The following is a 22,492-nucleotide window of genomic DNA, read 5'->3' on the forward strand; positions in this document are numbered from 1 at the left end:
GGGCCTGGGTACCACCATTTTTTAAAAGCACCCCAGCTGATGCTAATGTGTATCTGGTTTGAGACCACTGCTGTAAAGCCATTTAAAATACTAGCTGGATCCTATATATTTAATCCTCTTGCCTTTCTCCATGGGATGTATAGAGGCTGTCATCCCAGAGTCGAAACCAGCAGTGAATTCCATCAGTGGTCTAGTTTTATTTTCAGGGGGGTAGGGAAGTGGTGAGAATCAGCCAAACTGGTATTTGGATAAACCGACTCATTTTATGAATGGATTAGCCAGCCTTTATAATGAACCTAAGCTAAAAGCCCTCAACATATCCATGTGTAAGTCTCCCCGAGAATTCTGACTTGTAACAGAAGTGTGTGAGTTACATTTCTTCTAATGTTTAAAAATGTCTGCGGTTTCCCCTTGCACACTAAATCACTCCCGTCAACACCCTTGAACATTGCTCACAGCAGCCCAAACCGAGGGAACTGCCAGAAGTCGACCAGGTTTGTTTTAAAATTAATTAATAGTGGAATTTTATCTTTTTAAAAATCTACTGGGGAAGCATCTTCAAAGTAAGTTCAAATTAACTCACTTTGCCTCAAAATTCTCTCTTTAAGTGACCAAAAAAAAAAAAAAGTTTAAAAAATAAATCAATTGTGCGGGCTAGAGTGTATGTTCAGCAAGTTTGGTAGCAGATTTCAGTTGGATTTTATCTGTTTGGATGGATTTCATGTTTTCTCCTAAGTGCAGGTCAAGTTGTCAAGTCCTTTAGATCAAGGAGTTAATTATCTGGTGGTTTTCCATTAAGTCTAAGCATGAACTTCAATCTGAAATAGAATGCTGAGTCTCTGTTAGTCAGGCCGTGTGGTCAGAATGGGATAAGTAGAGCCTTGGATGCTTTTCTCTCTATTTGTACTGGGTACCCAGTGGTCAACTGAATTCGCTGGTTGATCAAACAAAGCATTGCCTTTAATGGGGATGCAACTCCAGCCTGGTAATTTTTTTCTATTTAAAAACTGTATAGGGCTTCCCTGGTGGCGCAGAGGTTGGGAGTCCGCCTGCCGATGCAGGGGACGCGGGTTCGTGCCCCGGTCTGGGAGGATCCCACGTGCCGCGGAGTGGCTGGGCCCGTGAGCTATGGCCGCTGAGCCTGCGCGTCCGGAGCCTGTGCTCCGCAACGGGAGAGGCCACAACAGTGAGAGGCCCACATACCACCAAAAAAAAAAAAAACAAAAACTGTATAGCTTTTAATTTTTAAAATGTTATAACTTTATTTTAAATGTTTTTGTTTTTTAAAAATGGAACCTAAATCTTGGACCTATGCTGCTTATTCCAGGCTTGGCTTGGAACTCTGGTTCTCCCTTGCCCTTTGAGAGCTCCTGGCCTGTGTCACCTCAGCTTGATTCTGGGGCCGGCGTGGCCGAAGCCAATGCCAACAGAATCTCCCCGAGGAGCATGAAACACACGTCCTTGGTTCTGAAGATTCAGAACAAGGCTGCGGTTGCTGTGTTGCAAAAGGGAGCAAACCCAGGGGTCGCATCTGGGAAATCAGAGCTGCCCTGGGCCATAAGCTGAGCTACCACCCCCAGACCTACAGGCTACACTGGGCTGAGATCTATACCTTTTGGCAGAAGAAAACAGTGAAGGGAAGGGAGAGCACCAAGTTGTGTTCTCTCACCTCCCCAGTACAAAGTCAAATGGAAACGCAGAGGCTGCAGTGAAAAGTAGAATTGTCGTGTCCTGTACCAGGATGCCAGCACCTTCCACCTACCTGCAGTCGCCGTCTTTACCGATTTGGATGTGGAGGCGTTCGCGGCATTCTTGGTCTCCTTGTCTTTCTCTTCTCCACGTGTGGTTTTGACCTCAGGAGTGGTGGTGGTTTTTGTTGCTTTTTCCACAGATTCCTTCTTCTTAGGAGAAGCCACTCGGGACACCTTATCTGAGGAGTCCTTCAAGGCCCCTGGCTTGGGTGACGCTGCAGAGGGCTTGGACTTCCCATCACCCTTCTTGACAGGTGAGGACGACTTGGTCTTTGTACCTGGCTTCTTGGTTTTGGTCTTCTCCTTCAGGTCCTTCTTCAGAGCTTTGCCCAGGTTCTGCTCGATGGCCAAGGCCTCCGGGTCCATCATGGACACATCAGGGTGGCGTGGAGAAGGGCTGCGGTCCTGCATGGGGGCCGGAGGTGGATCCATGTGTTTGTACGTGACGGTTTTGTCTGTGGGGATGGTTTCTGATTCATCTTCCGAGTCGATATTCGCATCAGCTGTGATGGAGGGGCACTCTTCTGTCTCCGGGGGGACATCAGAGTCGGTCTGGGATGGGGCTGACTCGCTGACTGAGGTGGGAGGGGTTTCATCACATTGTCGGCCCTGGGGCTTTCCTCCAGGAGGTGGTGGGGCTCCCCCTGACTGGGTGAGGGGCTTCTCCGATTCTTCCGTTGGCTCTTCACTGGCAAACCACTCGAGAGGATTGGGATTAATGAAGGAGGGTGAAAGCTCCGTCTTGGGATGCTTGTATTCACAGGAGGACACAAGGCATAAGTCAACATCCTGGCGAGCCTCGGAGGGGGACTTCTTTTCAGCAGTGTAGCACTGGTCTGAAGTCTCATAGGCATATGTAGACGCCTGGGGGGTTCTAGCACTTTTATCGGGGGTCTCATAACAGTATGCGGAGGTAACAGGGGTTCGTGTAGTTGTTGTCGATGTCTCATAGGAGTAACTTTCAGACCCAGGGAAACTGGCAGTTTTCTCAGTGGTCTCATAAGAGTAGCTGGAATCCCCAAGTGTGTGGCCACCCTCTTCAGAGTCATCATAGCCATTGCTGATGTCATCCAGGAGCCTTTGAGACCGCTCAGTCTTTTCGTAGCTGTAAGCACTCACTTCAGGGGTCCTTATTGTCTTCTCACTTATCTCGTATGCGTACCCAGACTCTTCAGGGCTCCGTGTGGGCTTTTCAGTAATTTCATAGGCATAGCCACCATCTTCGGGAGTCTTGGTGGTTTTCTCAATGGTCTCATAGGAGTAGCCTCTGTCACATGGGGATTTGGTGGTGCCCTCTGTTTTCTCATAGTAATAGCCACTCACATCTGGGGTCCGGGTAGTTTTCTCATAAGCCTCATAGTCGTAACCTTCTTCATCTGGGGACCTGGTTGTCTTCTCAGGTTTCTGATAGGCATAGCTGAAGTCTCCAGGTGTCTTCCCTCCACTGTCCTTCTCCAGGCTGGGTGTGGTCAAATCTCTCTTCAAGGCTAGATGGTGTGGCATCGTATCAAATAACATGGAGGCACGGAAGCCATACGGCTCTGCAGATGCTGCACCCATTGGTGGGGGAGAGGCAGTGTGGCAAGCTGCTGTGCTCTCTTTGACTGCAGAGGTAGAGTCTGAAAAACTAGGGGAATACAAAGGAGAGGACTCTCTCGGGGTGAGTGGAGAGATATCAGATTTTGGTGAGAGCTTCTCGCCTTCCAGACTTTGCACTTTTTCAGTGGTGAGCGAGGCATATACGGATATATCTCCGGGAGGAACAACATCAGATAGAGTATCTTCTTGGAGAGGAGAAGCGATCTGAGAAGGGGTGTGTGCGGAGGAGGTGGACGGGGAGGCCTCCACCTGAGAGACTGAGATGAGCTCAGAAAGATCATTATCTTGGGTGTAGGATGGCTCTTCCGTTGGTGGGATCTTGTGTGATAAACTAGAGTCCTGCATGTCAGAAGGACTGTAGTCCACCTCAGTTGGCCCATTTTCAGTGATGTGAAGCATACTTGCACCCACTGTAGGCTGATCTGGAGACTGACGACTAAAGTCCATAGCAAGGGAATGCTCAGGGGATTCCTGGCCAAATTCAATAGACATCGAGGATTGTTCAGATCTGTGATCTTGAACTGGTGTCCTAGACTTGGCTGTTTTAGGGGAGAAGTCTGGTGGAGAAATTGACATTGGTCGTGGGCATTCTTCTTTAGACGGAGACATTTCTGTTTCCTGGAAAGTGGTAGGTGTTTGCACGACAGACACTGAAAGGGAGTCGTCTACTTCAGTGGAATGTGGGGAACCAACCTCAGCATGCAGCGAGGGAGACACATCATCTGTTGTCGGCTCTGGAAATGAGCTTGTAGCCACAGAAGCTGTGGAGACCGAGGCCACACCCTCCATGTGAGAGTATGTGTCTTCTGCCACACCCTCATCCACAGGGGTAGCTGACTTGTCTGAGACAGTGCCTTCAGAAATGGACATCTTAGTGTCTTCTTTAAAAGATCCAAACTGACTGACATCTATTTGTGTAGGAGAAACATCTCCTCCTAACTTCCTTTCATCTAAAGCCAGTCCTGCTTGAGAACTCATGGCTTCAACATCATCAGTTTTCTTTTCTTGACCAAAGTCTTCCTTTATCGGTATAAAGTCTGTGCTTTTCCCTTCCTGTTTGTCTGGGGAAAGACCAGTGGAAGTCACATCAGAAACTGGACTTATTTGGTCTGGAAAGCCTTCTTTTCCATTCTTTCCTTCAAAGGGGCTTTCGGTACATCTATCAGGAGCCTTGTCATCCGCACTTGGAAAACTTTCATATGCAGACTCAGATCCAATTAGGGGAGGGCTCCGTAAAGGAGACAAAACTTTTTCAATAGGAGACTCCGAGTCAGGCACAGGTTCATCCATGGGGCTTATGGAAGCCCTTTCACTCTCATCTTTGGCATCACTGAATTCAAAGCTCACTGGGACTGCCGCTGGTTTTTCAATGACCTCTGTGGGAAGGTGACTAGATTTCTCATCAGTGGGAGATTGGTAGTACGGTGTGTGGCCAGCACTGCCAGTCACAGACTGAGATGGAGACACCACTTCCAGGGTCTTATCCTCAGGACTGGCACAGTGTTCTTCCACTACTTCTTGGGTCACCTCCAGAGATGCTGGGACTACTTCTGCCTCTGCTGAGACTTTAATCTCACTGGGTGTCAGAGAAAAGTTCACGCTACGTTCACCCAGCGGGGTCTTTTCTGTGGGTGATGATGGAGATGGACTCAGGGACGGGCTCTTAGGTGGGCTAAGTTTTTCATCTGAAACTGCTGAGACAGTGTCTTTGATCTCCAGCGTGGCACTGGCTCTCACGTCTTTCTCTTCAGAGCAGTAGGCATCACGTAGAGCAGATCTGCTGAATTTGTCTTCCTCCATGGACGAGGGTGGTGAGATGGTGGAGGCTGAAGCACTGTAATCCTTCCCATCAGTGGCATCTGTTTTTGACCCTTCAGAAAGTCCGTTGAGTGATGTCACAGCAGGTTTGGAGTATTCCTGAGGATACAGTGAAGACTCGTATTTGGTGACGTTTACAAATTCTTGAGATGGGGACTCGGTCTCTTCATTGTTGGTCTCGTCACTCATCACATCTCGAGGAGTAGACATCTCGTCCATGGGGGTGGGCTCGCTGGATATCTCAATGGTAGACTGGGTGTAGCCGGAGGTGGCAGTGAATTCTTCAGGCTGGTCTTCCCGATTCTCCTCGTCGGAGGCAGTGGCCTCACTCTCCGAGCCTCCGGGTAAAGTCTCATCGTGAATTGAAGATGCAGGTTCTTGGACAGGAGACTGGGCTCCTGCTAGCTTGGTGGCTGTGGTAAGGAATCCATACTGGTCCTCGGCACCGCTAGCCTCCGCAGCCTTGTCGACCACGGCCATCACGTAATCTTCAGCTTCAGCCTTTTCGGGCTCGTAGTCTTCCTCTCTGGCATCCTCGGCTCTGTCCTCCTCGTCGCCCTCCTCCTCGGATTGTTCAGCTTCTCCCTTCTCCAGAGCCTCGTCCCTGTCTTCTTCTGCTCGGTCATCACCACTGGCCACCGACTCCCTCTTCTCCTTGACGTGCCCGTCGGCCTCAGCCTTGGCGCTCTCCTCCTCCTCCGCCGCCAGGCTGTGCTTGGAGGTGCTCACACACACCCTCCCCTCTCCGTCCTCTTCTGGCTCCTCGGCCTCCTCGGTTTCCGCCTTCTCTTCATAGTCTCCGGTCTCGGAGGACTCCTCAAAACCCGCTCCTTCGTCTTCAAACTTTTCAGTGTCCTCCACCCCCTGCTTCTCGACGGGCTCCAGCTCCTCGGGGGTTTGCTCGCACTCACCCTCCCCTTCAGTGGTGGTGATTCCCTCATCGGGGGACTCGGCGGGACCTCTGGTGACTTCTGTCTCTTTCTGGATGACATAGGCTTCGACGGGCTCGCTTTCCTTCAGTTTCTCTTCATCTTCGATCAGCTCCAGCTGAGGCTGGATGTCTTTTGCTACGTCGACCTCTTCAGCCTTCAGCTCTTCAAAGTCCTTGGTCAGATCCTCGGGGGATGACATAAGGGACCTCTCGGCTTCGAGTTCTTTGGCGGGGCCAGTGGTCGCTATTCCAGCCGCTGCCGCCACAGCCGCTGCAGTGGCCATGGTGCCGGCGGCCACGGCCACAGCCTCTGCGGCCTTGCCTTCCTTCTTAACGACTTTAGTTTTCCCCTTCTCCTTCAGCTGTGCAGCAGCAACAGAATCTTTCTTGACAGTGTCTTCCTTCTTGGGTACTTTTGGTTTTAATGCAGCCGGTTTTTTTGCTTCAGATACGGGAGTAGGTGATTTCTTTGTGTCTTTAGGAAGTTTCTTAATTTCTTTTTTGGGTTCCTTTTCCTCCTTTTTAATTTCCTTCTTTTCCTCCTTCTTAACTTCCTTCTTGGCTTCCTTCAGCGGGGTTTCTTTCTTAACCTCTTTTTTGACTTCTTTTTTCTCTTCTTTCTTGATTTCTTTTTTGACTTCCTTTTTCACCTCTTCCTTTTTTGGTTTTTCCTCCTTCTTGACAGGTGTTTTGTCCTCCTTTTTAGCCACTTCTTTCTTTGGCTTTTCCTTTTCCTTCTCCTCTTTCTTTTCTTCGGGCTTTGCCTTTGTTTCCTTTTTCACAGTCTTCTCCTTGGTGACTCTGGGTTTGACGTCTGTGCCTTGCTTTTCAGGCCCCTCGGCTTTGGCCGGAGGCAGCTCTTCTTTGCTGGGCACCTCCTTTTCTGTCACTGGAGGTTTGGTTTCTGTTTTTACTGGTTTGTCTTTTTTCACCATTACCTTGTCTTTGCTTTCAACTTTGGGTGTCTTTTCCACGTGATTAGCTTTTGTGACTTCAGGGGTTTCTTCTTTTGACTCCTTTCGCCCAGGTTTGCTGGGGAGTGGCTTTGCAGCTGGCTTCAGGCTCTCCCGGCTGTCGGCCCTCTGCTTCAGTCTTACTTGTTTCACAGCAGGGGTGGCCACCTGGCCAGTTAGATCCTTCTGGGTGGCCAGAGGCTGTTTCAGGAAGTCCAAATGTTTGAGCTTTTCCAGTCCTTCCAGGATATTGTATTGGGTGCTGTTGCCAGGAAATAAGACTCGGATGATTTTCTCTGCAGGGTTTGCTGGATGCCACACAATCAAAGATGAGACTGAAGTTAAGTAGGAAATTGGGATATCTATTTCTTGACCGTTAGGCAGGATTAGTTCAGCCTTGTCTTTGTTGGTGCCAGTCCACTGCTGCATAAAATACTGCATTTCCTTGCTGCTCTTGACTGGGTTAAGCACATACATCTCTAGTTTACCAACTCCCATTTTTTGGAAAAGAATGACAGGATCAATGGTATTGCCTACACTTCTGAACAGAGGTTCTGGCTTCATGGACAATTTGTTTAGGTACTGGAGAGTGAAGCAAGCTTCTTCTATGCTTCTCTTCATCTTGACGTTTGGCTCTGGGTTTTTCAGATTTTCAGGTACATTGAGAAATACAACTCCTAAGTCGGGGGAGATGAGGTTTTTCATCCAGTCACTATTTGTGGTGGAGCCCTGGGACTGTTCTTCCTCGAGCTCTGCGATTTTCCGCTGGAGCACGCTGTTTATTCCAGGCAAATTGTCATCCCCAATGTGGGTGAGCAGGATGGAGTCCACTCGGTCCAAGTGTCGGATGAGCTTCCAGAAGCAGGATTTTCTTTCTGATCCTCCGTTGATGAGCATATTGAATCCATTCACTGCAAACAATGCAGAATCGCCCCTCCCTCCTGGAAAAATGTAACAGCAGGGCTTGGAGAGCTTCAGAAATCCACCTGATGTGGGAGGTTCTAGGATATCAAAGGGAGATGGGACTTCCACGGATTCTGAGAGATACTCGGTAAACTCGGAAAGTCCTTCCATTTCTGGCAATATAGAAGCGGAGTTGAGTTTAATATTGATGAAGTCTTGGAGATTATGTCTGTCAAGATTGGAGTTTTTCCAGTCCCCTTCTTCGGGACAGAAAAGGGTTAAGCTGGCTTTGTTGGCAGGATGGGTGGTACTCAGTAACTCCCCAATCTGGGATTTAAAAAATCATAAGAAACAAAGAAAGAAGAAGTTTAAGTGACTGTCATCACTGATCCATCCTCTCCATCTGTCACTAGGTATTACAGGATCACTGGATGCACACAGGGCAAATGTCAGAGATGTTGGTTGGTAAATATTTCCATACTGGTAAGTGAACAGCCTCTGTCCTGACCACTCCTACCATTCCCTTCTCCCTCGACTCCCTACTCCGCTGCCCCCGCCCCAAGCAGACCTCCCCCTCAGACCTCGCCACCATCTCTTCGTGCCCAGCAGCAGATCCTCAGAACTCTGCTCCACGTCTAAGACTAGTGACCATCTGGATGATCAGTGCCTGTGTGGTTATGAGATACTCTGGATACAACCCCTGGGTACTTGCCATGCAAAAATGCCCTTTAAAAAGCAACAAACTATCACAGGGGATGGCTCGGTGAGTCATTTCACCACTGATATAAAATGTTTTCTTTTATTCCACTGGGCTGGGCCAAAAGGACTGATGACACATTAAATGGATTTTGATATAGTGCACATGGTGTCAATTTTTAGAATTTGGTAGGTAGAGAAGAAAAAAGTTTGGTGGGGTTTTTTTTTTTTGCATCTTGGAGACAGGAAGTTATAGACTGCACATTACTACAAAAAATTACTGGTTCTGGCATCAGTTCACACTATGTAAAGCATGAGTAGTTCATCCAGCAGATTCTCTGCAAATACAGACACTCTGAAACCAAGATGGTCAGAGCAGTTGGATAATTATGTGAGCAGGTAGCCAAAATTTGTCCCCCATTTGCTCTTGTTTGAATCCAAGGTGAGATATTCTACTCTATTACAATTCCTGTTCTTTTCAGGGCAAGCTGGGCGTGAGTGGCTAAAATCAAATCTGGCTGAAAAGTTTTCAACACATTGTTTAGTACTGCAGGATGGGAATGCAGAAGAGTTAATTGGGACCAAAACAGAGACTGTGACTTAACGAAAATGCTGTTTTCTTTCTCACTCCATGTTATGGCCCTATGCCTAGTAGGTAGTGAGGGAGAACCATGCCATAAACTGCAGTCTTCTTCCTTCAGTTAACAGCAAAGCTCATAAATCAGCTCAGAGTTTCCAGTGAAAAGAGCTCTGTGTCCTTAATGGTAAATGATGAGGGCAAAGCAAAGATTTCATTTGGTCCAGGCATCCCTGAGCCAGTGGGTCTAAACTCTTCCCTTCTAGTATTGGAGTGGTTTTCTCTGTCTCATACAACCTCCTGGATACCAGCATTCTGAGGCTACTAGTATGAACGTTTAGAAGGGTTATAAAATCTGAATTTTCCAATGTTAGATTGCAGTAAAAGAGCCATTTTTGTTTTGTTAGCCTATTTGTCCTACATTTTATGTGAAGGGTCACAAAACAGCAAAACAACAAGTCTTTCTTTGACTTTGCTGTTTTCCTCTGACTTGACGATCTTCTATAAAAGGGATAAGAATCAACTATTTTGGAAGCTAAGAAAACTGATAAACAGCAAATAGTAGCCATCCTTGGGGGAGTCTTTGCTCAAATTATTTGCTGACCAAAGCAAACATCAGCACCAACTATGGCTTCTTGTCCAGTAATTAGCATAGACCCACATCACCATCACTATAGAACAGTTACAATTGTCTCAATCCTAATTTTCACACAGAGCACATGCAAACTATTCATGTCTTATAACACATTTTTGAGGAGAAATCCAGGATAACTCAAACTGCTGAGTCTTTAATAGTGAAATGTAAAAATTAAGTTTAGTTCATTTTAATTTTTGAAATTCTACCCTGAGGGGTATGGCAGGTAAAGGTATGATCTAGCTGTGTGCAGGGGGTATTCAGTCACTAGCTCTTTTTATGTGAAGTAGGTAATCATCAAGATAAAAGAACTTGAGGAATACCTCCTTACTTTCCATCTTTTCACCTCTACCCAGAGAGTTTCTATGAAACGAAGGAAATGACCCCCCCAAAGGAAACAAAGCTGTGCAGAATTCTGAGGAAGTCAAGGGCCTTGAAAAAACAGCAAAGAGGCTGGTGAATGGAAAACTATGACGTACAAGAGAAAGCAGAAAAGAAAGTCAGCACTGCCAGACAGGTTTTTTTTCACAGAGGGAAAATCCGGTTCCTTTGGAGAAGCAACAACGTACTGTGCATGAGACAAGAACACAGTCTCAGGCTGGAGAGAACCTGCCATGAAAGAGACAGATGGAAAGGGTCCAGGAGGAGGAGGAAGAACAAGCGCTACGGCCTTGGAGCAGCAGAGCAGAGACAAAGCCCCAAACTGGTCCCCCCAGAACCGGCTTCCAGACCTGTGCCAGCACGTACACTGGAGAGACAGGGCCTCAAGGGCAAAGACCGGGTCTCCAAAGTGCCCGCTCAACCAAGGAACAGGCAACAGCAACGAGGAGGAGCCAACAACGTGAGCAGTGACAAGGGAACCTGTGAGTAGGTCCTAGACTCGGGACCTGAGGCTTCCTCTAAAAGAGTTTGCAGTTCATCACCATGACAAATGCTAGCTAGTAGAGCCCGTTATACTAAAAGCTCCTGAATAGGCAGAAACACGTCTTCTCTATCTCTGTTACCTTTGTCTCCCCGGTACATCGTCAGGCTCAGTCGATGTTTGTTGAACCTCACTGAACTTGGCCAGTTCGATACGTGCTGTCCTCCTGAAGTAGACACTTGGGAAGTGACCAGAGCCCACTAATACTTCTCAAGCACACTGACCGCTACCCTCCCCTTGTTCTTACAGAGATGGGTGGGTGACATGACCAGAAGGAACATTGTTTGGGGCAAAGATAGTCTTTTTTGTTCATTACCTTTTCTAATTAAATGCAGGCATACTGGAAAAGGAAGGAAGATATAGGAAATAAATGACTTTACATTAGATAATAATATTAATGAAATAAGATTGCAATTTCTAAACCATAGCCTACTAACTACATTTCCTTTTGTGGTTAGATTACTTGCTTGGCTAATGAGGAAATACAGCAGACAGTGTATCTGTGGGTTTTAGCAAGATGTTTAACAGGATCTCTGCACGGTGTGACAGTAGAATTGGGTGACCTGTAGCCAGCCATATAAATTCTGCTCCATGTGAACCTGGAGGGAGGTCCACAATGGGCTCATTTATGTCCTGTTGGTATTGATGTGAATGAAAAGGGTGAAGGCATGCTTATCAGATCTGTGGACAGCATGAAAATAGGAGGCCTAGGCATTGTGGGGTGGCAGAATTAAGACATTTAGGAAAGCTCTTGACATTGGGATGATGACAACTAAGTCAACTCTAACAGAGGTATTCTAAAGGGATAAATGTAAAGTCCAATAAACCAGCTGGGAAAGCAGGATTGGGAGATGGGGCTTATCAACAATATCCATGGAAAAGACTCACTCGGAGATTTTAGTTGACAGTCAAGTGCATTTATCATAAAGCTAAAGAAGCTTAAATTTCAAGGCTCCTCAGTGGCCTGGTCCCCTCCCAAAGTCCTGTACTTAATTGTGTATTAATAATTTTGTTTTCTTTTTCTTAAAGGGAACCCTCCCCCAAACTGTGTTAATTACAGAGCTCCTCAGAGCCTGCATCCCTTCTTCACTGACGTTTAATTGTGGATGGTGATGGTCAAAAGTTAGTTTTAGACTTATTAAATAGAAAATCGTATTGAAAACTGTAGAAGTCACTGACCCTCACACTCCTAACCTGGTCAGTGACCCCTGGAGTATGGTGTCCAGTGTGAGTCGTAGCATTTTAGAGAAACTGGACCAAAAACAAACAAACTGAAATTGCTCACTCCTCCTCCTCCTTGGCCTTAACCTCTAAACGCTAGACCTGGGCCCCCTTCTCTTCTAACACATTCCTCCCTCTAGACTACTTCATCTGTTTTCTAATGTGCTGATGGCTTCCACATTAATGTCTCTAGCCCACTCTTAGTTCCCCAAGCTCTGGACTCCTACGTCTAATTGTCCGATAATGCCAAGGCACTGAAACATGGCCAAGACTGAGCTCCTGAGTTTCCCCCATCCCCACCCTACCCCCGTTTCCTGCCAGTGGACAGTGACCAGAGAATGTAAGGAACTTTTAATATCTTGTTTCGTGGAGAACACTGAGTAGAACTGAAAATGAATCTGGAGGGGAAAAAAATTGGCAGCACTGGTGAAGGGTGTTAAGACACTGTCAGGTGGAAAAGGGATCACATTCCTTCCATGAAGATACGATGAGACAAATGAGGAAAAACTTTCTAACAGAGAGAATGAAAAATGTCCCCAGGAGATGGTGATTTCACCATCCTCAGATTTCAGGGAGGGATGGGTTAGCCAGATGACTGTTCTATCTGTAGGCTCTGGTTTTGTCGTTGACCTCCAATGACTCACAAAAGCTGAAGCTCAAAATGCACTGATAATTCTATTTTTCAGTCCATTTATTTTTAGCTATTCTTGTTAAAAAATAATGTGTCATTTTTGGTTTTGCCAAATTGTGTTTCTGGATTCTCTGGAGTGACTAGTATGTTTCAAGGACTAAATAAAAGGAACAAGAGTAGACATCAAACGGCCTTTAAGATCCCTTAGTTACTGAGTCATTCTGTACTCAAAACCTTTTCCCAAGGCAACAATAGGCAATCACAGCTCTAAAAGCCTGCTAACCATTGGCCTGCTCCAGTGGTTTCCAATCCACTTTGGCTATGGCATCTTTTCTCCAAAGTCCAGAATGTAAAAAAGGTAAAGGCCCAGGCACTCTGGTTGGGACAAGGAGAAGTGAGTGAATTCTACCCTGTGTCTCCCCCTTTTCTTGTCTTCCCCCAGCACCCCTGACACCACTGATCTAGTCTGTAAGGGAAAGTTCTAGAGATCTTTTAACGTGTGTTGAGCATTACTTCTCCAAAGTATCGGGGTGGGGGTTATGGGGCCGGCAGAGGAGAATATGACAGAGCCTCTGGCCTTTAAAACGCCTGCCTGGTATAATGAAAATGTGTACCCTTCCGAACATGCCTCAGTGATTAGAATTCAGCCCTTGCACGGAGCTTCCATTCTCCAGTTAAAGCTGTTTCTTTTTCTTCTGTAATTAGTGGTAAATTCTGATATATGCACAGTCCCTTGTGCTAAAATTCTACTTTTGTGGGCTAGTAAAAATGATTTAAGCAGCAGTCTTCACAACACTACCTTATTGACACTGCCTTATTTAAAGACAGAGAGAGAGGTATTATTTGGGGTCCAGATGAGTGGATTGTGATACCTCCAGATTTAAAATTCTGGCAATGACAAACCCTTTTGTTTACATATGTCCTCTGTTCTATTTTACTGTTTAAAAAAAAAAAAAAAGACAAACCAGTGACATGGGGGTAGAAACCAACCACTAGAAACTAACCATGGAACTGCACAGGAATGTAGGAGAGGCACCTGTGTTCACGTAAATGAGCTGAGGGTTCAGGGCTGAACTGAACCTAGAGCAAGCCAGTTAACCGCCCACCCGTGGTACTGGGCCACGGGGCTGTTTCCAGGCCTCTGCAGCCCTCTCCCTTGCCCAGGCCAAGGTGCTGATAGTGGGTGTGACCTCTGAGCTACCAGACAGATGCCCAGCTGGCCCTGGGCAGAACACGAACCTGGGGACACAATCTTGCGTAAGATTCTGACAGTACAGTGATCACACACCCATCTCAGGGCAGCAGGGAGAGTGAGAATTAGAGCTCTGGCTTAGGAATCTCAATGCAAACAAACAAGGTTGTGAGGGAGCCCTGGGCCCTTTCTCACTGTGGGGGGAGCCTGGGCTATCTGCCTCGGGACCCAGATGACATCATAACTTCTGAAAGCTGGAGAAAAATGTTCCTTTTTATTCCTCCCCAGTGAGTGGAGAAACAGTGATGTCATCCGACCAGTCTTTCTACAAAAAGTCTCCAGGTGAACCTAATGAAGCTGGGCAGTTTATTTACGGCTCTTGCCAATGATGCAAAGTACACAGAGGCCTCTCTGTGACTCTCGGGGCCAAGGAAGATTAAATGCAGAAAGACAGATGGCCCTTCCCAACATCCATGAGACTAAGACGCCACCATCTCAGGAAGTTCTCAGGAAGATGGTTTTAAATAGATGTGGCAACTCCTCCTGTCAGCACATCCCTCAACCTCTCCATGTAGAAATCTGCCATCAGCTACGGGCAGCCCCAAGCTGCTATGGTGACAGCCCTGAATTGTCACTCTAACCAGGAGACAGAGGCACGTTATTTTGCAAAGAGAAGTTTCCCAACCAGATAAATTCTCAAGCAGAGATAACCAAATTCAAATGTTCGATCTGATTTTACCAAATACCACTAGTATCCTATAATTTTCAAAACTTCACATGTATCATCCTTGAATAAGACATATTCGTTAGAAATATTAATGATCAGGCTTCAGTCCAGCTACTTTAACCATCCTTCTCTTGGGGCATGGACATGTCCCATAGACACACCCCATTTTCCTACATGCCCCCCTTTCTTGGGCTATTCAAGCAGCCCAAGTTCAAACACTGGGGCCAGGCATTAAAAGTAAGAGTAATGAGAAATTATTTTTACCAGGATAAGTAAGTACATGCACTGAAGGAAGAGATCAGGGCAGTTAAATCCTACCCAAAATCCAAGAGATCTTTGGAGTATTCTTTCAGAAAACAGGAAACCTGGGTTTTCTTTTGGACTCTAAGTTTCTCCATCATCTCTGCCATCTGTAAAATGCTGACTGTTCCAACCCCCCTCCATCTGTATCTCGGGTACATTCAGAATGGTTCCAATTAATTATAGATGAGTGCTCTAAATTCCTCGGGTGATGAGCCACAGGACTGCAGGACACTGCACCACGCGGTTCTGCTTATTTCAAAGGAGTGCAACACCCCCTCCCCACCTCCTCCTATCTCCCACGAGCGCTTTCAAAGATCAGCCTAAGGCTACAACAATAACCGAGCAACTGTAAAGCTTGGATACTCCCAGACAGGAGCCTACCTCTTGATCGGTGAAAATCTCTATGAAGTTCTGGAAGGAGAAAGAGCCGGACTGGAGAATGAGCTCTCCGGTATTTTCAAAGCACTGCCCCGTCAACACGAGCAGCTTGTGTCGGGCGGCGTCCGTGATCATTAAGCGCACCTGAAACAAAGCACGGGGAGCATGAGCCATGGGGGGCACTGGAATCCCACCTTCAGGATCAGGCTGGCCCTTGGAGCTCTTGAAGTTTCTTACCAACAAGAATTATGCGTTCCCCGGTATTCACATTGCCCCTGGGGTGTTGGACAGAGCCAGTGACTGTGGTCACCAGCTGCCCATGAATGCCATTTTCCGAATCTGGCTACCACCAAGACAGTAGTAGGAGTTAACTTTCTCCCCTTAGTTTCCTTGTCTTTTTCAAAGCAGTCTCCACAGCTGGCAATCATTTGTTGCACAGCTGTGCCTACTAGCAGCGTGCAGTCCGTGACACATGAATATCTCACAGGCTGACTCACCAAGTACAGTCCAGGTCTCCCAACTGCTGCCTCAGGAAACATAGGTTTCCAGCTAGGGTCCCAAGTCAGCCCCTCCCACCCAGGACCCCTTTCCTGCCAAGCCATACACCGAACACACAGCTCCAAAAGCAGTCTCCAATGGGAGCAGCAAGGTGCCTAACGTTGAACTTGAACATAGACAAAAGGCTGCCCTGATTGGGAATCTTTTTAAATAGAATTGTAAACGGTTTGCACGAAAGAACTCTCTGTTCTTTAAGTGGCAGGGAGCCAGCCTGTCCTTCAGCAGAAATACCACTCCAAGCACCAAGGTTATTCATTCTGAGCCCAACTCAGTTTAGCACAAAGTGACTGCCAGGCATCATGCTAGGCACTAAGGGAGGGATGCAAAGTAAACAGGACGTGACCCACTGTCCCCACGAACCCCCGAGTCCAGGGAAATGCACGTGTGCCGGAGTAACTGTTCCAGCCCCATCTGCTCCACAGGCAAGCCTGGGTTCCTTAAAGAAATTCCTCATTTTTTCCTTCTTCATTTCTCACAGCTGTTCCAGGCAATCTGCCTGCACATATATTCAACGTCCAGCTTTTTTCAAGTTGCATCTACTTCCTGATTCTGATGGCCAAAGACAGGTTGCTAGCCCATCACTCACCTCACCTTGTGCCTTCAGGGATTGTCAGAGAGGCCCTGCTCCTCTGGAGCAGATGAAATGGGATCAAGACAGGCTGCATAATGACAGCCACAAAGTGGAAGCCAACCACATGTCCATCGGCTGATGAATGAATAAATAAAAGTGGTATACCCGTACATTGGAACACTATTCTGTCATAAAAAGGAATGAGGTACTGATATGGGCTACAATGTAGATGACTCTGGAAAATACTACATAAAGTGAAATAAGCCAGACACAAAAGGCCACATATCATATGATTCCACTGTCTGAAATACGTGCTCAGAATAGGAAAATCCATAGAGGCAAAAAGTAGATTAATGGTTGCCAGTGGTTGGGGGAATGGGGGTGACTGCTAATGGGCTTGGGGTTTAGGGGGGTGATGGACACATTCAGGAATTAGATACTGATGATAGTTGCACAATACCATGAATAGACTAACCCCCAATGAACTCCATACTTTAAAAGGATGGATTTTATGGTGTGTGAATTATATCTCAATTTTTAAAAACAAGCTACAGTCACAGAGACGCTCAGCATGGGAGAAGAGATGCTGTGGATACTGCGGGCCCCCGGGCCTGTGGCTTTTCTAACTAACAGCCAAGAAGCAACTCAATCTCAAAGGTTCCAAACTGCAGTAAAGACAGTGGGAAATGGAGGTGAAACAGTTCTTCTAGCCTGGGTGAGCAGGGATTCTTGGCATCAGCCTAGTTCCTATCTTACAGTAGGCTCTGAAATACCCACTCTCTCTGGCAACAATTTCATATGGTGGTAATAAAAATATTAATACTGAGAAAAGCCAACATATATGTTTCGGTTGTCATATGCCATGCTCTGTTCTAAGCACTTGACACTTCTGGACACAAAACTAAATGTCAGTGCTATTATGATCTCCATTTCATAGAGGTGGAATGAGACAAAGAGATGGTCAGTGACTTGCCCAAGGCCACCAGCTAATAAGTGGCAGAACCCAGGCAGTCCGGCAGCAGAGGCCGTGCTCCTGGCAGCTGTGCTGCCCTGCCTTTCAACAGTGCTACGGGGGTGGGCAGGATGCTCTGAAGGAGGCTTGCGTCTGAGAAGCCATTATTCTCCAAATGTGGGTCATGGAGGTCTCAGCCTGAAGGCTTGCAGTCTACTTCCCCTGCTACCTCCCAGCCAGGCCCCATCCCAGCAGCACACCCTCCGGGTACACCCCACATTCCACACCCCCTTCACCTCTACAAAATACTACAGTTCTGGCCAGTGTCTTCCACTCTGTCCTTACTGAAAGGGCCAGCCTCGGGTGGTACTGATGCAGAGAACCAGCCACTGACTAAGGGTACGGAAGCATCCCTGGACCCAGAATCTGTCTCTCCCTTGTCCCTCTCTTGCCACCTGCCCAGCCCCTCTCATCAGCTGGGTCTCCATCCACTGTGTGAGGCCCTGCGGAACCAGATACTTACCTCAGTGCTGACTGCTTCATCTGAGGGGTTGATCAGGACCACTGTTTCTAAAACGTCACTTCTGTGATGAAGGATCTTTTGTCCTGCAGGCACAAAAACACAGACAAAAGAGGAGACCTATAGCTTTTCCGAATTAAAACCGCCCTGCCTGCTTCTGGGACAGCAGAGGCGCTGCCGCCCAGGGCTCCAGGATTCCCCACTGTCCTGGGAAACACAATTGGTGTCACCAAACAAGATGGTCCGTGGCTCCACGGGCTCTCACAGCCCTCTAGTTGTCAGGGTTGATCGCCAGGCTGCCTGTGCGCCAGGCTGCCTGGGTGCGTTAAGGGTGGTTTTCATCTGAGACAAGGGGTGGATGCCAGTAAAACTCAACAGGGCTCTTGACATTTCCTTTCTCATGGTAATTGAGGATGTTTCTCCGTATCAGCCTTTCTTCTGGTGAGAACGGCGCTGAGCTTAACTAGGAGCCTTACTATGAAATGAATGACATCCAGAAACCCCAGCTAACAATTAGCCCAACAACCAGAATGCCTGTCTGAGGCAGGCTTACAGTCTGTTGGGGTATTCATTCATTAATTCACTTGCTCATAGAAAAGTGCAGAAACTGTGAGCAAATAAAGATGGAAGAACAACTCTCCCTCTGGAGAGGGTGGCCAAAAAAAAAAAAGACAAGCAAAGTGGATGGAGACCATGAAAGCAAGGGGACGTGGGGATGAAGGAGCCTGTCTGAGGAGGGCTGAAATTCTTCAGGGCTTTTGGCCACACCCCTGGCTCCCTGCACCTGAAAGGTTTTAGGAACTTCATGTGGCTGAAACCACCTCCAGCCAGAGTGGTCTGAGGCCTATGGATGACCTTCTACAAGCGTGTCCCTCCTCAGACAATGAGATGAAAGTGATCAAGCGGATGTATGGCCAGAGTGGGTGATACATGCTCTGGCAGTGGGTGACGGACAGAGAGAGCAGCAGAGGGGTGTCCCTCAGACACACGGCTGGGAGACACGTGCTTGGGATGGTGGAAAAGGAAGGACAATGAAACTCTGGTGACAGGAGGAAATGGAATAGAATCTGAGGGAGACAGACACCAAAGGAGAGTATACAAGAGAGGATGGCCAGAAAGCAACTGCTTTCCAGGCAAACAGTTCTTCAAAAAGCTAAAACAGAATTTCTATATGGCCTAGCAATTCCACTTTAGGTGAACTGAAAGTAGGAACTTGAAAAGAGACTTGTATGTCCATGTTCACTGCAGCATTATTCACAATAGCCAAAAGGTGGAGCCAACCCAAGTGTCCACCGATGGACGACTGGAAAACAAATTATGGTCTCTCCATGCAATGGAATATAATTCAGCCATAAGAAGGAATGAAGTTCTGATACATGCATCAATATGAACCTTGAAAACATGCCAAGTGAAATAGGCCAGACACTAAAGGACAAATAACTGTATGATTCCATTTATGTGAACTATCTAGAGTAGGCTAATTCACAGAGTCAGAGAGCAGATTAGAGATTTACCAGAGGCTGCAGGGGGAGGGATTGGCGAAGTTGCTGCTTAACGGGTACGAGTTTCTCTTTGGGGTGATGGAAAAGTTTTGGGAAGAGCAGTGATGTTGCATTAACACTGTGAATGTAATTAATGCCACTGAATTGTACATCTAGTAATGGTTAAAATGGCAAATTTTGTTTTTTATATGTATTTTACCAGAAATTAAAAAAAATTATTAATGCAGTGTATCAAAACCGTTGAACAGCACATTTTAAAGGGGTGAATTATATGGTGTGTGAATTGAATCTCAATAAAGAGGTTAAGAAAAAAAGAAGGTGGGGCTTCCCTGGTGGCGCAGTGGTTGAGAGTCCGCTTGCCGATGCAGGGGACGCGGGTTCGTGCCCCGGTCCAGGAAGATCCCACATGCCGCGGAGCGGCTGGGCCCGTGAGCCATGGCCGCTGAGCCTGTGCGTCCGGAGCCTGTGCTCCGCAACGGGAGAGGCCACAACAGTGAGAGGCCCGCATACCGCCAAAAAAAAAAAAAAAAAAAAAAAAAAAGAAGGTGGCTTTAGTTAGGGCTTTTTTCCTTTATATCATCAAGGACCAGAAGTACTACAGAAACAGAATATGTTGAAATACTTACACCATCACATTAACAAGCCCATTTTCCTCCACTGTCTTATCTTTGCTAACAGCTAATATTTACCAGTAAACCCCACATTAGAAATGGAAAAAGCCCAAACTAAATAATGGTTTCAGGCACTGTTCCAAGCACCTCACAAGTACTAACTCATTTAGTCCGCAGAAGAGCTCTATGACATAGGTACCATGATTATCCCCTTTTACTGTTGAGGACAGTGAAGCCTATAGAGGAGAACTAACTAGCCCCAAGTCACAGAACTAAGAAGTGGTCAAACTAGGACCTGCACCCAGGCTCCTGAGCCCTCCGCCTCACTGCTCTGTGGATGAGGGTTTGGAAAAACAGACATGGTGCAGACATCGAATGCCAAAGGGAGAGCTTGGGGAAAATCCAAAGGAATAAAATCAGAGATGTGCTCAAAGAAGCAAGAATTCAGAAAGCATTAGGAGAAGAATATTGGCAAAAAGAAGAAAAAAAAAGCGAAGGTGACAGAACACCCACATAAAAGAGGGTAAAGTTAAGGGAAGGTATATGATGTTTTACTACAAATGCCTGGAAATGAAGAAACTCCAAAACAGAACAATGTCACACAGTTCGAACAGGTGAAGGACTAAGCCTCAAGAAAAATAATTCAACTAAGCCATGGGAAAGAACATTTGTTTACTGTGAACGCTCAAGTCTGTAACTTATTAGACATGGCTTTTTCGCTTAGTTGTTTTTGCTTTTGACAAGCATGTGCATTTCAAGCTAAAGCAAAAGAACATCAAACTGAATTAAGCAAATGATAAAATGACAATCAGCAAAACATAGAAAACCGTCCCTTTTCTAGATCCTTCCATCAGTGGCCTCCTTGAAACAAAGACTTCAGGAGCTTCAGAGGTGAGATAAAATTAAGTGAAAGCTTAAGACTAAGGAAAAGTGAGTGTTCATTTCCTTGATCGTACTTTTGATGTGACTCTTTTTGGCACCCAAAGCCTCAGGCAGCATAATGCCAAGGTAGGGCTGTGGTCATGGCTATACTCTGTAGGAACCCACAAAAGTAGATCCAGCGAGGTACATGGAAGCAGCTCCTTCCCCAGAGCTCCTTTCTTTCCTAAGTGATCTACACAGTGCCCAGACCCTGCCAGCTGCACCCTCCCAAATGCAAGTCCAAGCACAAAAGCCCAGCACCGCCTGAGCTTTTGCCCCAGCACCCCCTCCCCAAGACACGCAGTGAGGACCCTCCTGCCAAGCCCCCTGGAAAGGGGTTCTTACCATCCTCAAGAAGTTCCTTTCCTCTTTGGCTTCATCACTTGCAAACAACACAAATGCCATGTGACAGCTGCCGTTTACCTCTACTCCCAAGTCAGGTTTTGGACCTGTTGGCTCAGGAACTCAACCAAGGATGTTTTTTCTGCCCATCTTTGGAAATACAGACAGCAGTGACACAGACACGCACCAAGATGCCATGGCTGCTCCTTCAACAAAAGCCTTTTTACAGGATGGGATTTGAATGAAGAAGGGGATTTAAAGAGAGAGAGAGAGAGATAGAGAGAAGCTTCAAGCTCTCATCACAGCCGACTGTTGGCCAGATTCTCGCCCCAGACGACCGACAACGTAAGCAGGGGCCGGGCCTTCCTGGCATCTGGCAAACCCAGGGCCTGCACGAGGGGCCCGGGCAAGCCATGCCCGCACTCCCACATCGCCAGGAGAGTGGGGTGCCAGCTCTCCTGGCGGCAGGCGGCTCTGGGCTCAGGCTGCTGCGACGCTCACGAAGTTGCATATTTGGGGAATGTTTCACACTGGGAAACAGGCCAGGCATTCTGAAGGAGAGGCCACCACCCTCGCCTGCAGAGGTCTCATTCAGTTGCTTCAGAAAAGAAGTTCCCAGAAGAGAAAGACAACACGGTTGCAGCCTCTCTCTTTGCCATTATCGCCTGCATTCTCCAGAAACAGCTCCCAGGGGAACCATTAGGCAGCCCAGATGAATAGTCGGGTCTCCTCAGCACTGGTCTGGGGGCACCAAAAGCGGGGGCTTGAGATGGACTGATTGTGTCACTTACTGCTGTGATAAGAAAAAGGTCTTTGAGGGCTTCCCCACAAAATTCAGGGTAATTGTGAAGGCTCAATCCTGGGCGGCAGGGAGGGCGGGGGGGACTGTCATGTGACAAAAAGGGGTCTGCTCCACCTTGGAATCAAAAGAGGAAGGCCTGGGGACCCCCTGAAGCAGCAGGGCCTCACACACAATGAGACTTTTGTCTGTGGGCTCCCAAAGGCTATGCTTAAAACTCAAATAAGCCTGTATTTTTCAGTTATTGTTGGACCCTTTTTAATGACTGAAATTCTGACAGATTAACTCAATCTATGTGTCTTGTAAGGTTGGGCTGTTTTAGTGGTTTACGTTTTACTGTATCCAGGTGACTTTGAAATCTCTGAAAGCAAAACGTCATTTTCTAGGTATGTAATTTTTAGGATGCTAATAGGGTCTTATCTCCACAGAATTAATATTCATCTAAAGATACACACACGCACACACACAGGCTCTCTCCTG

At 47.0% G+C, this 22,492-nt stretch overlaps 1 protein-coding gene across 1 annotated transcript in view; it reads right to left on the reverse strand.

Annotated features, from left to right (window-relative positions):
* The window catches only part of MAP1B (microtubule associated protein 1B), a gene marked incomplete at both ends in the record, with an annotated part of 91,422 nt that overhangs the window by 2,492 nt on the left and 66,438 nt on the right, over positions 1-22,492 (reverse strand). Inside the window, 3 exons of the mRNA XM_079704015.1 lie at positions 1,763-8,282; positions 15,240-15,380; positions 17,841-17,923. Of these exons, the coding sequence (XP_079560141.1) occupies positions 1,763-8,282; positions 15,240-15,380; positions 17,841-17,923 (6,744 nt within the window). The remainder of the gene's footprint in view (positions 1-1,762; positions 8,283-15,239; positions 15,381-17,840; positions 17,924-22,492) is intronic.

This window comes from Hyperoodon ampullatus (assembly GCF_949752795.1).
Source record: "Hyperoodon ampullatus genome assembly, chromosome: 4".
Taxonomy (NCBI): domain Eukaryota; kingdom Metazoa; phylum Chordata; class Mammalia; order Artiodactyla; family Ziphiidae; genus Hyperoodon; species Hyperoodon ampullatus.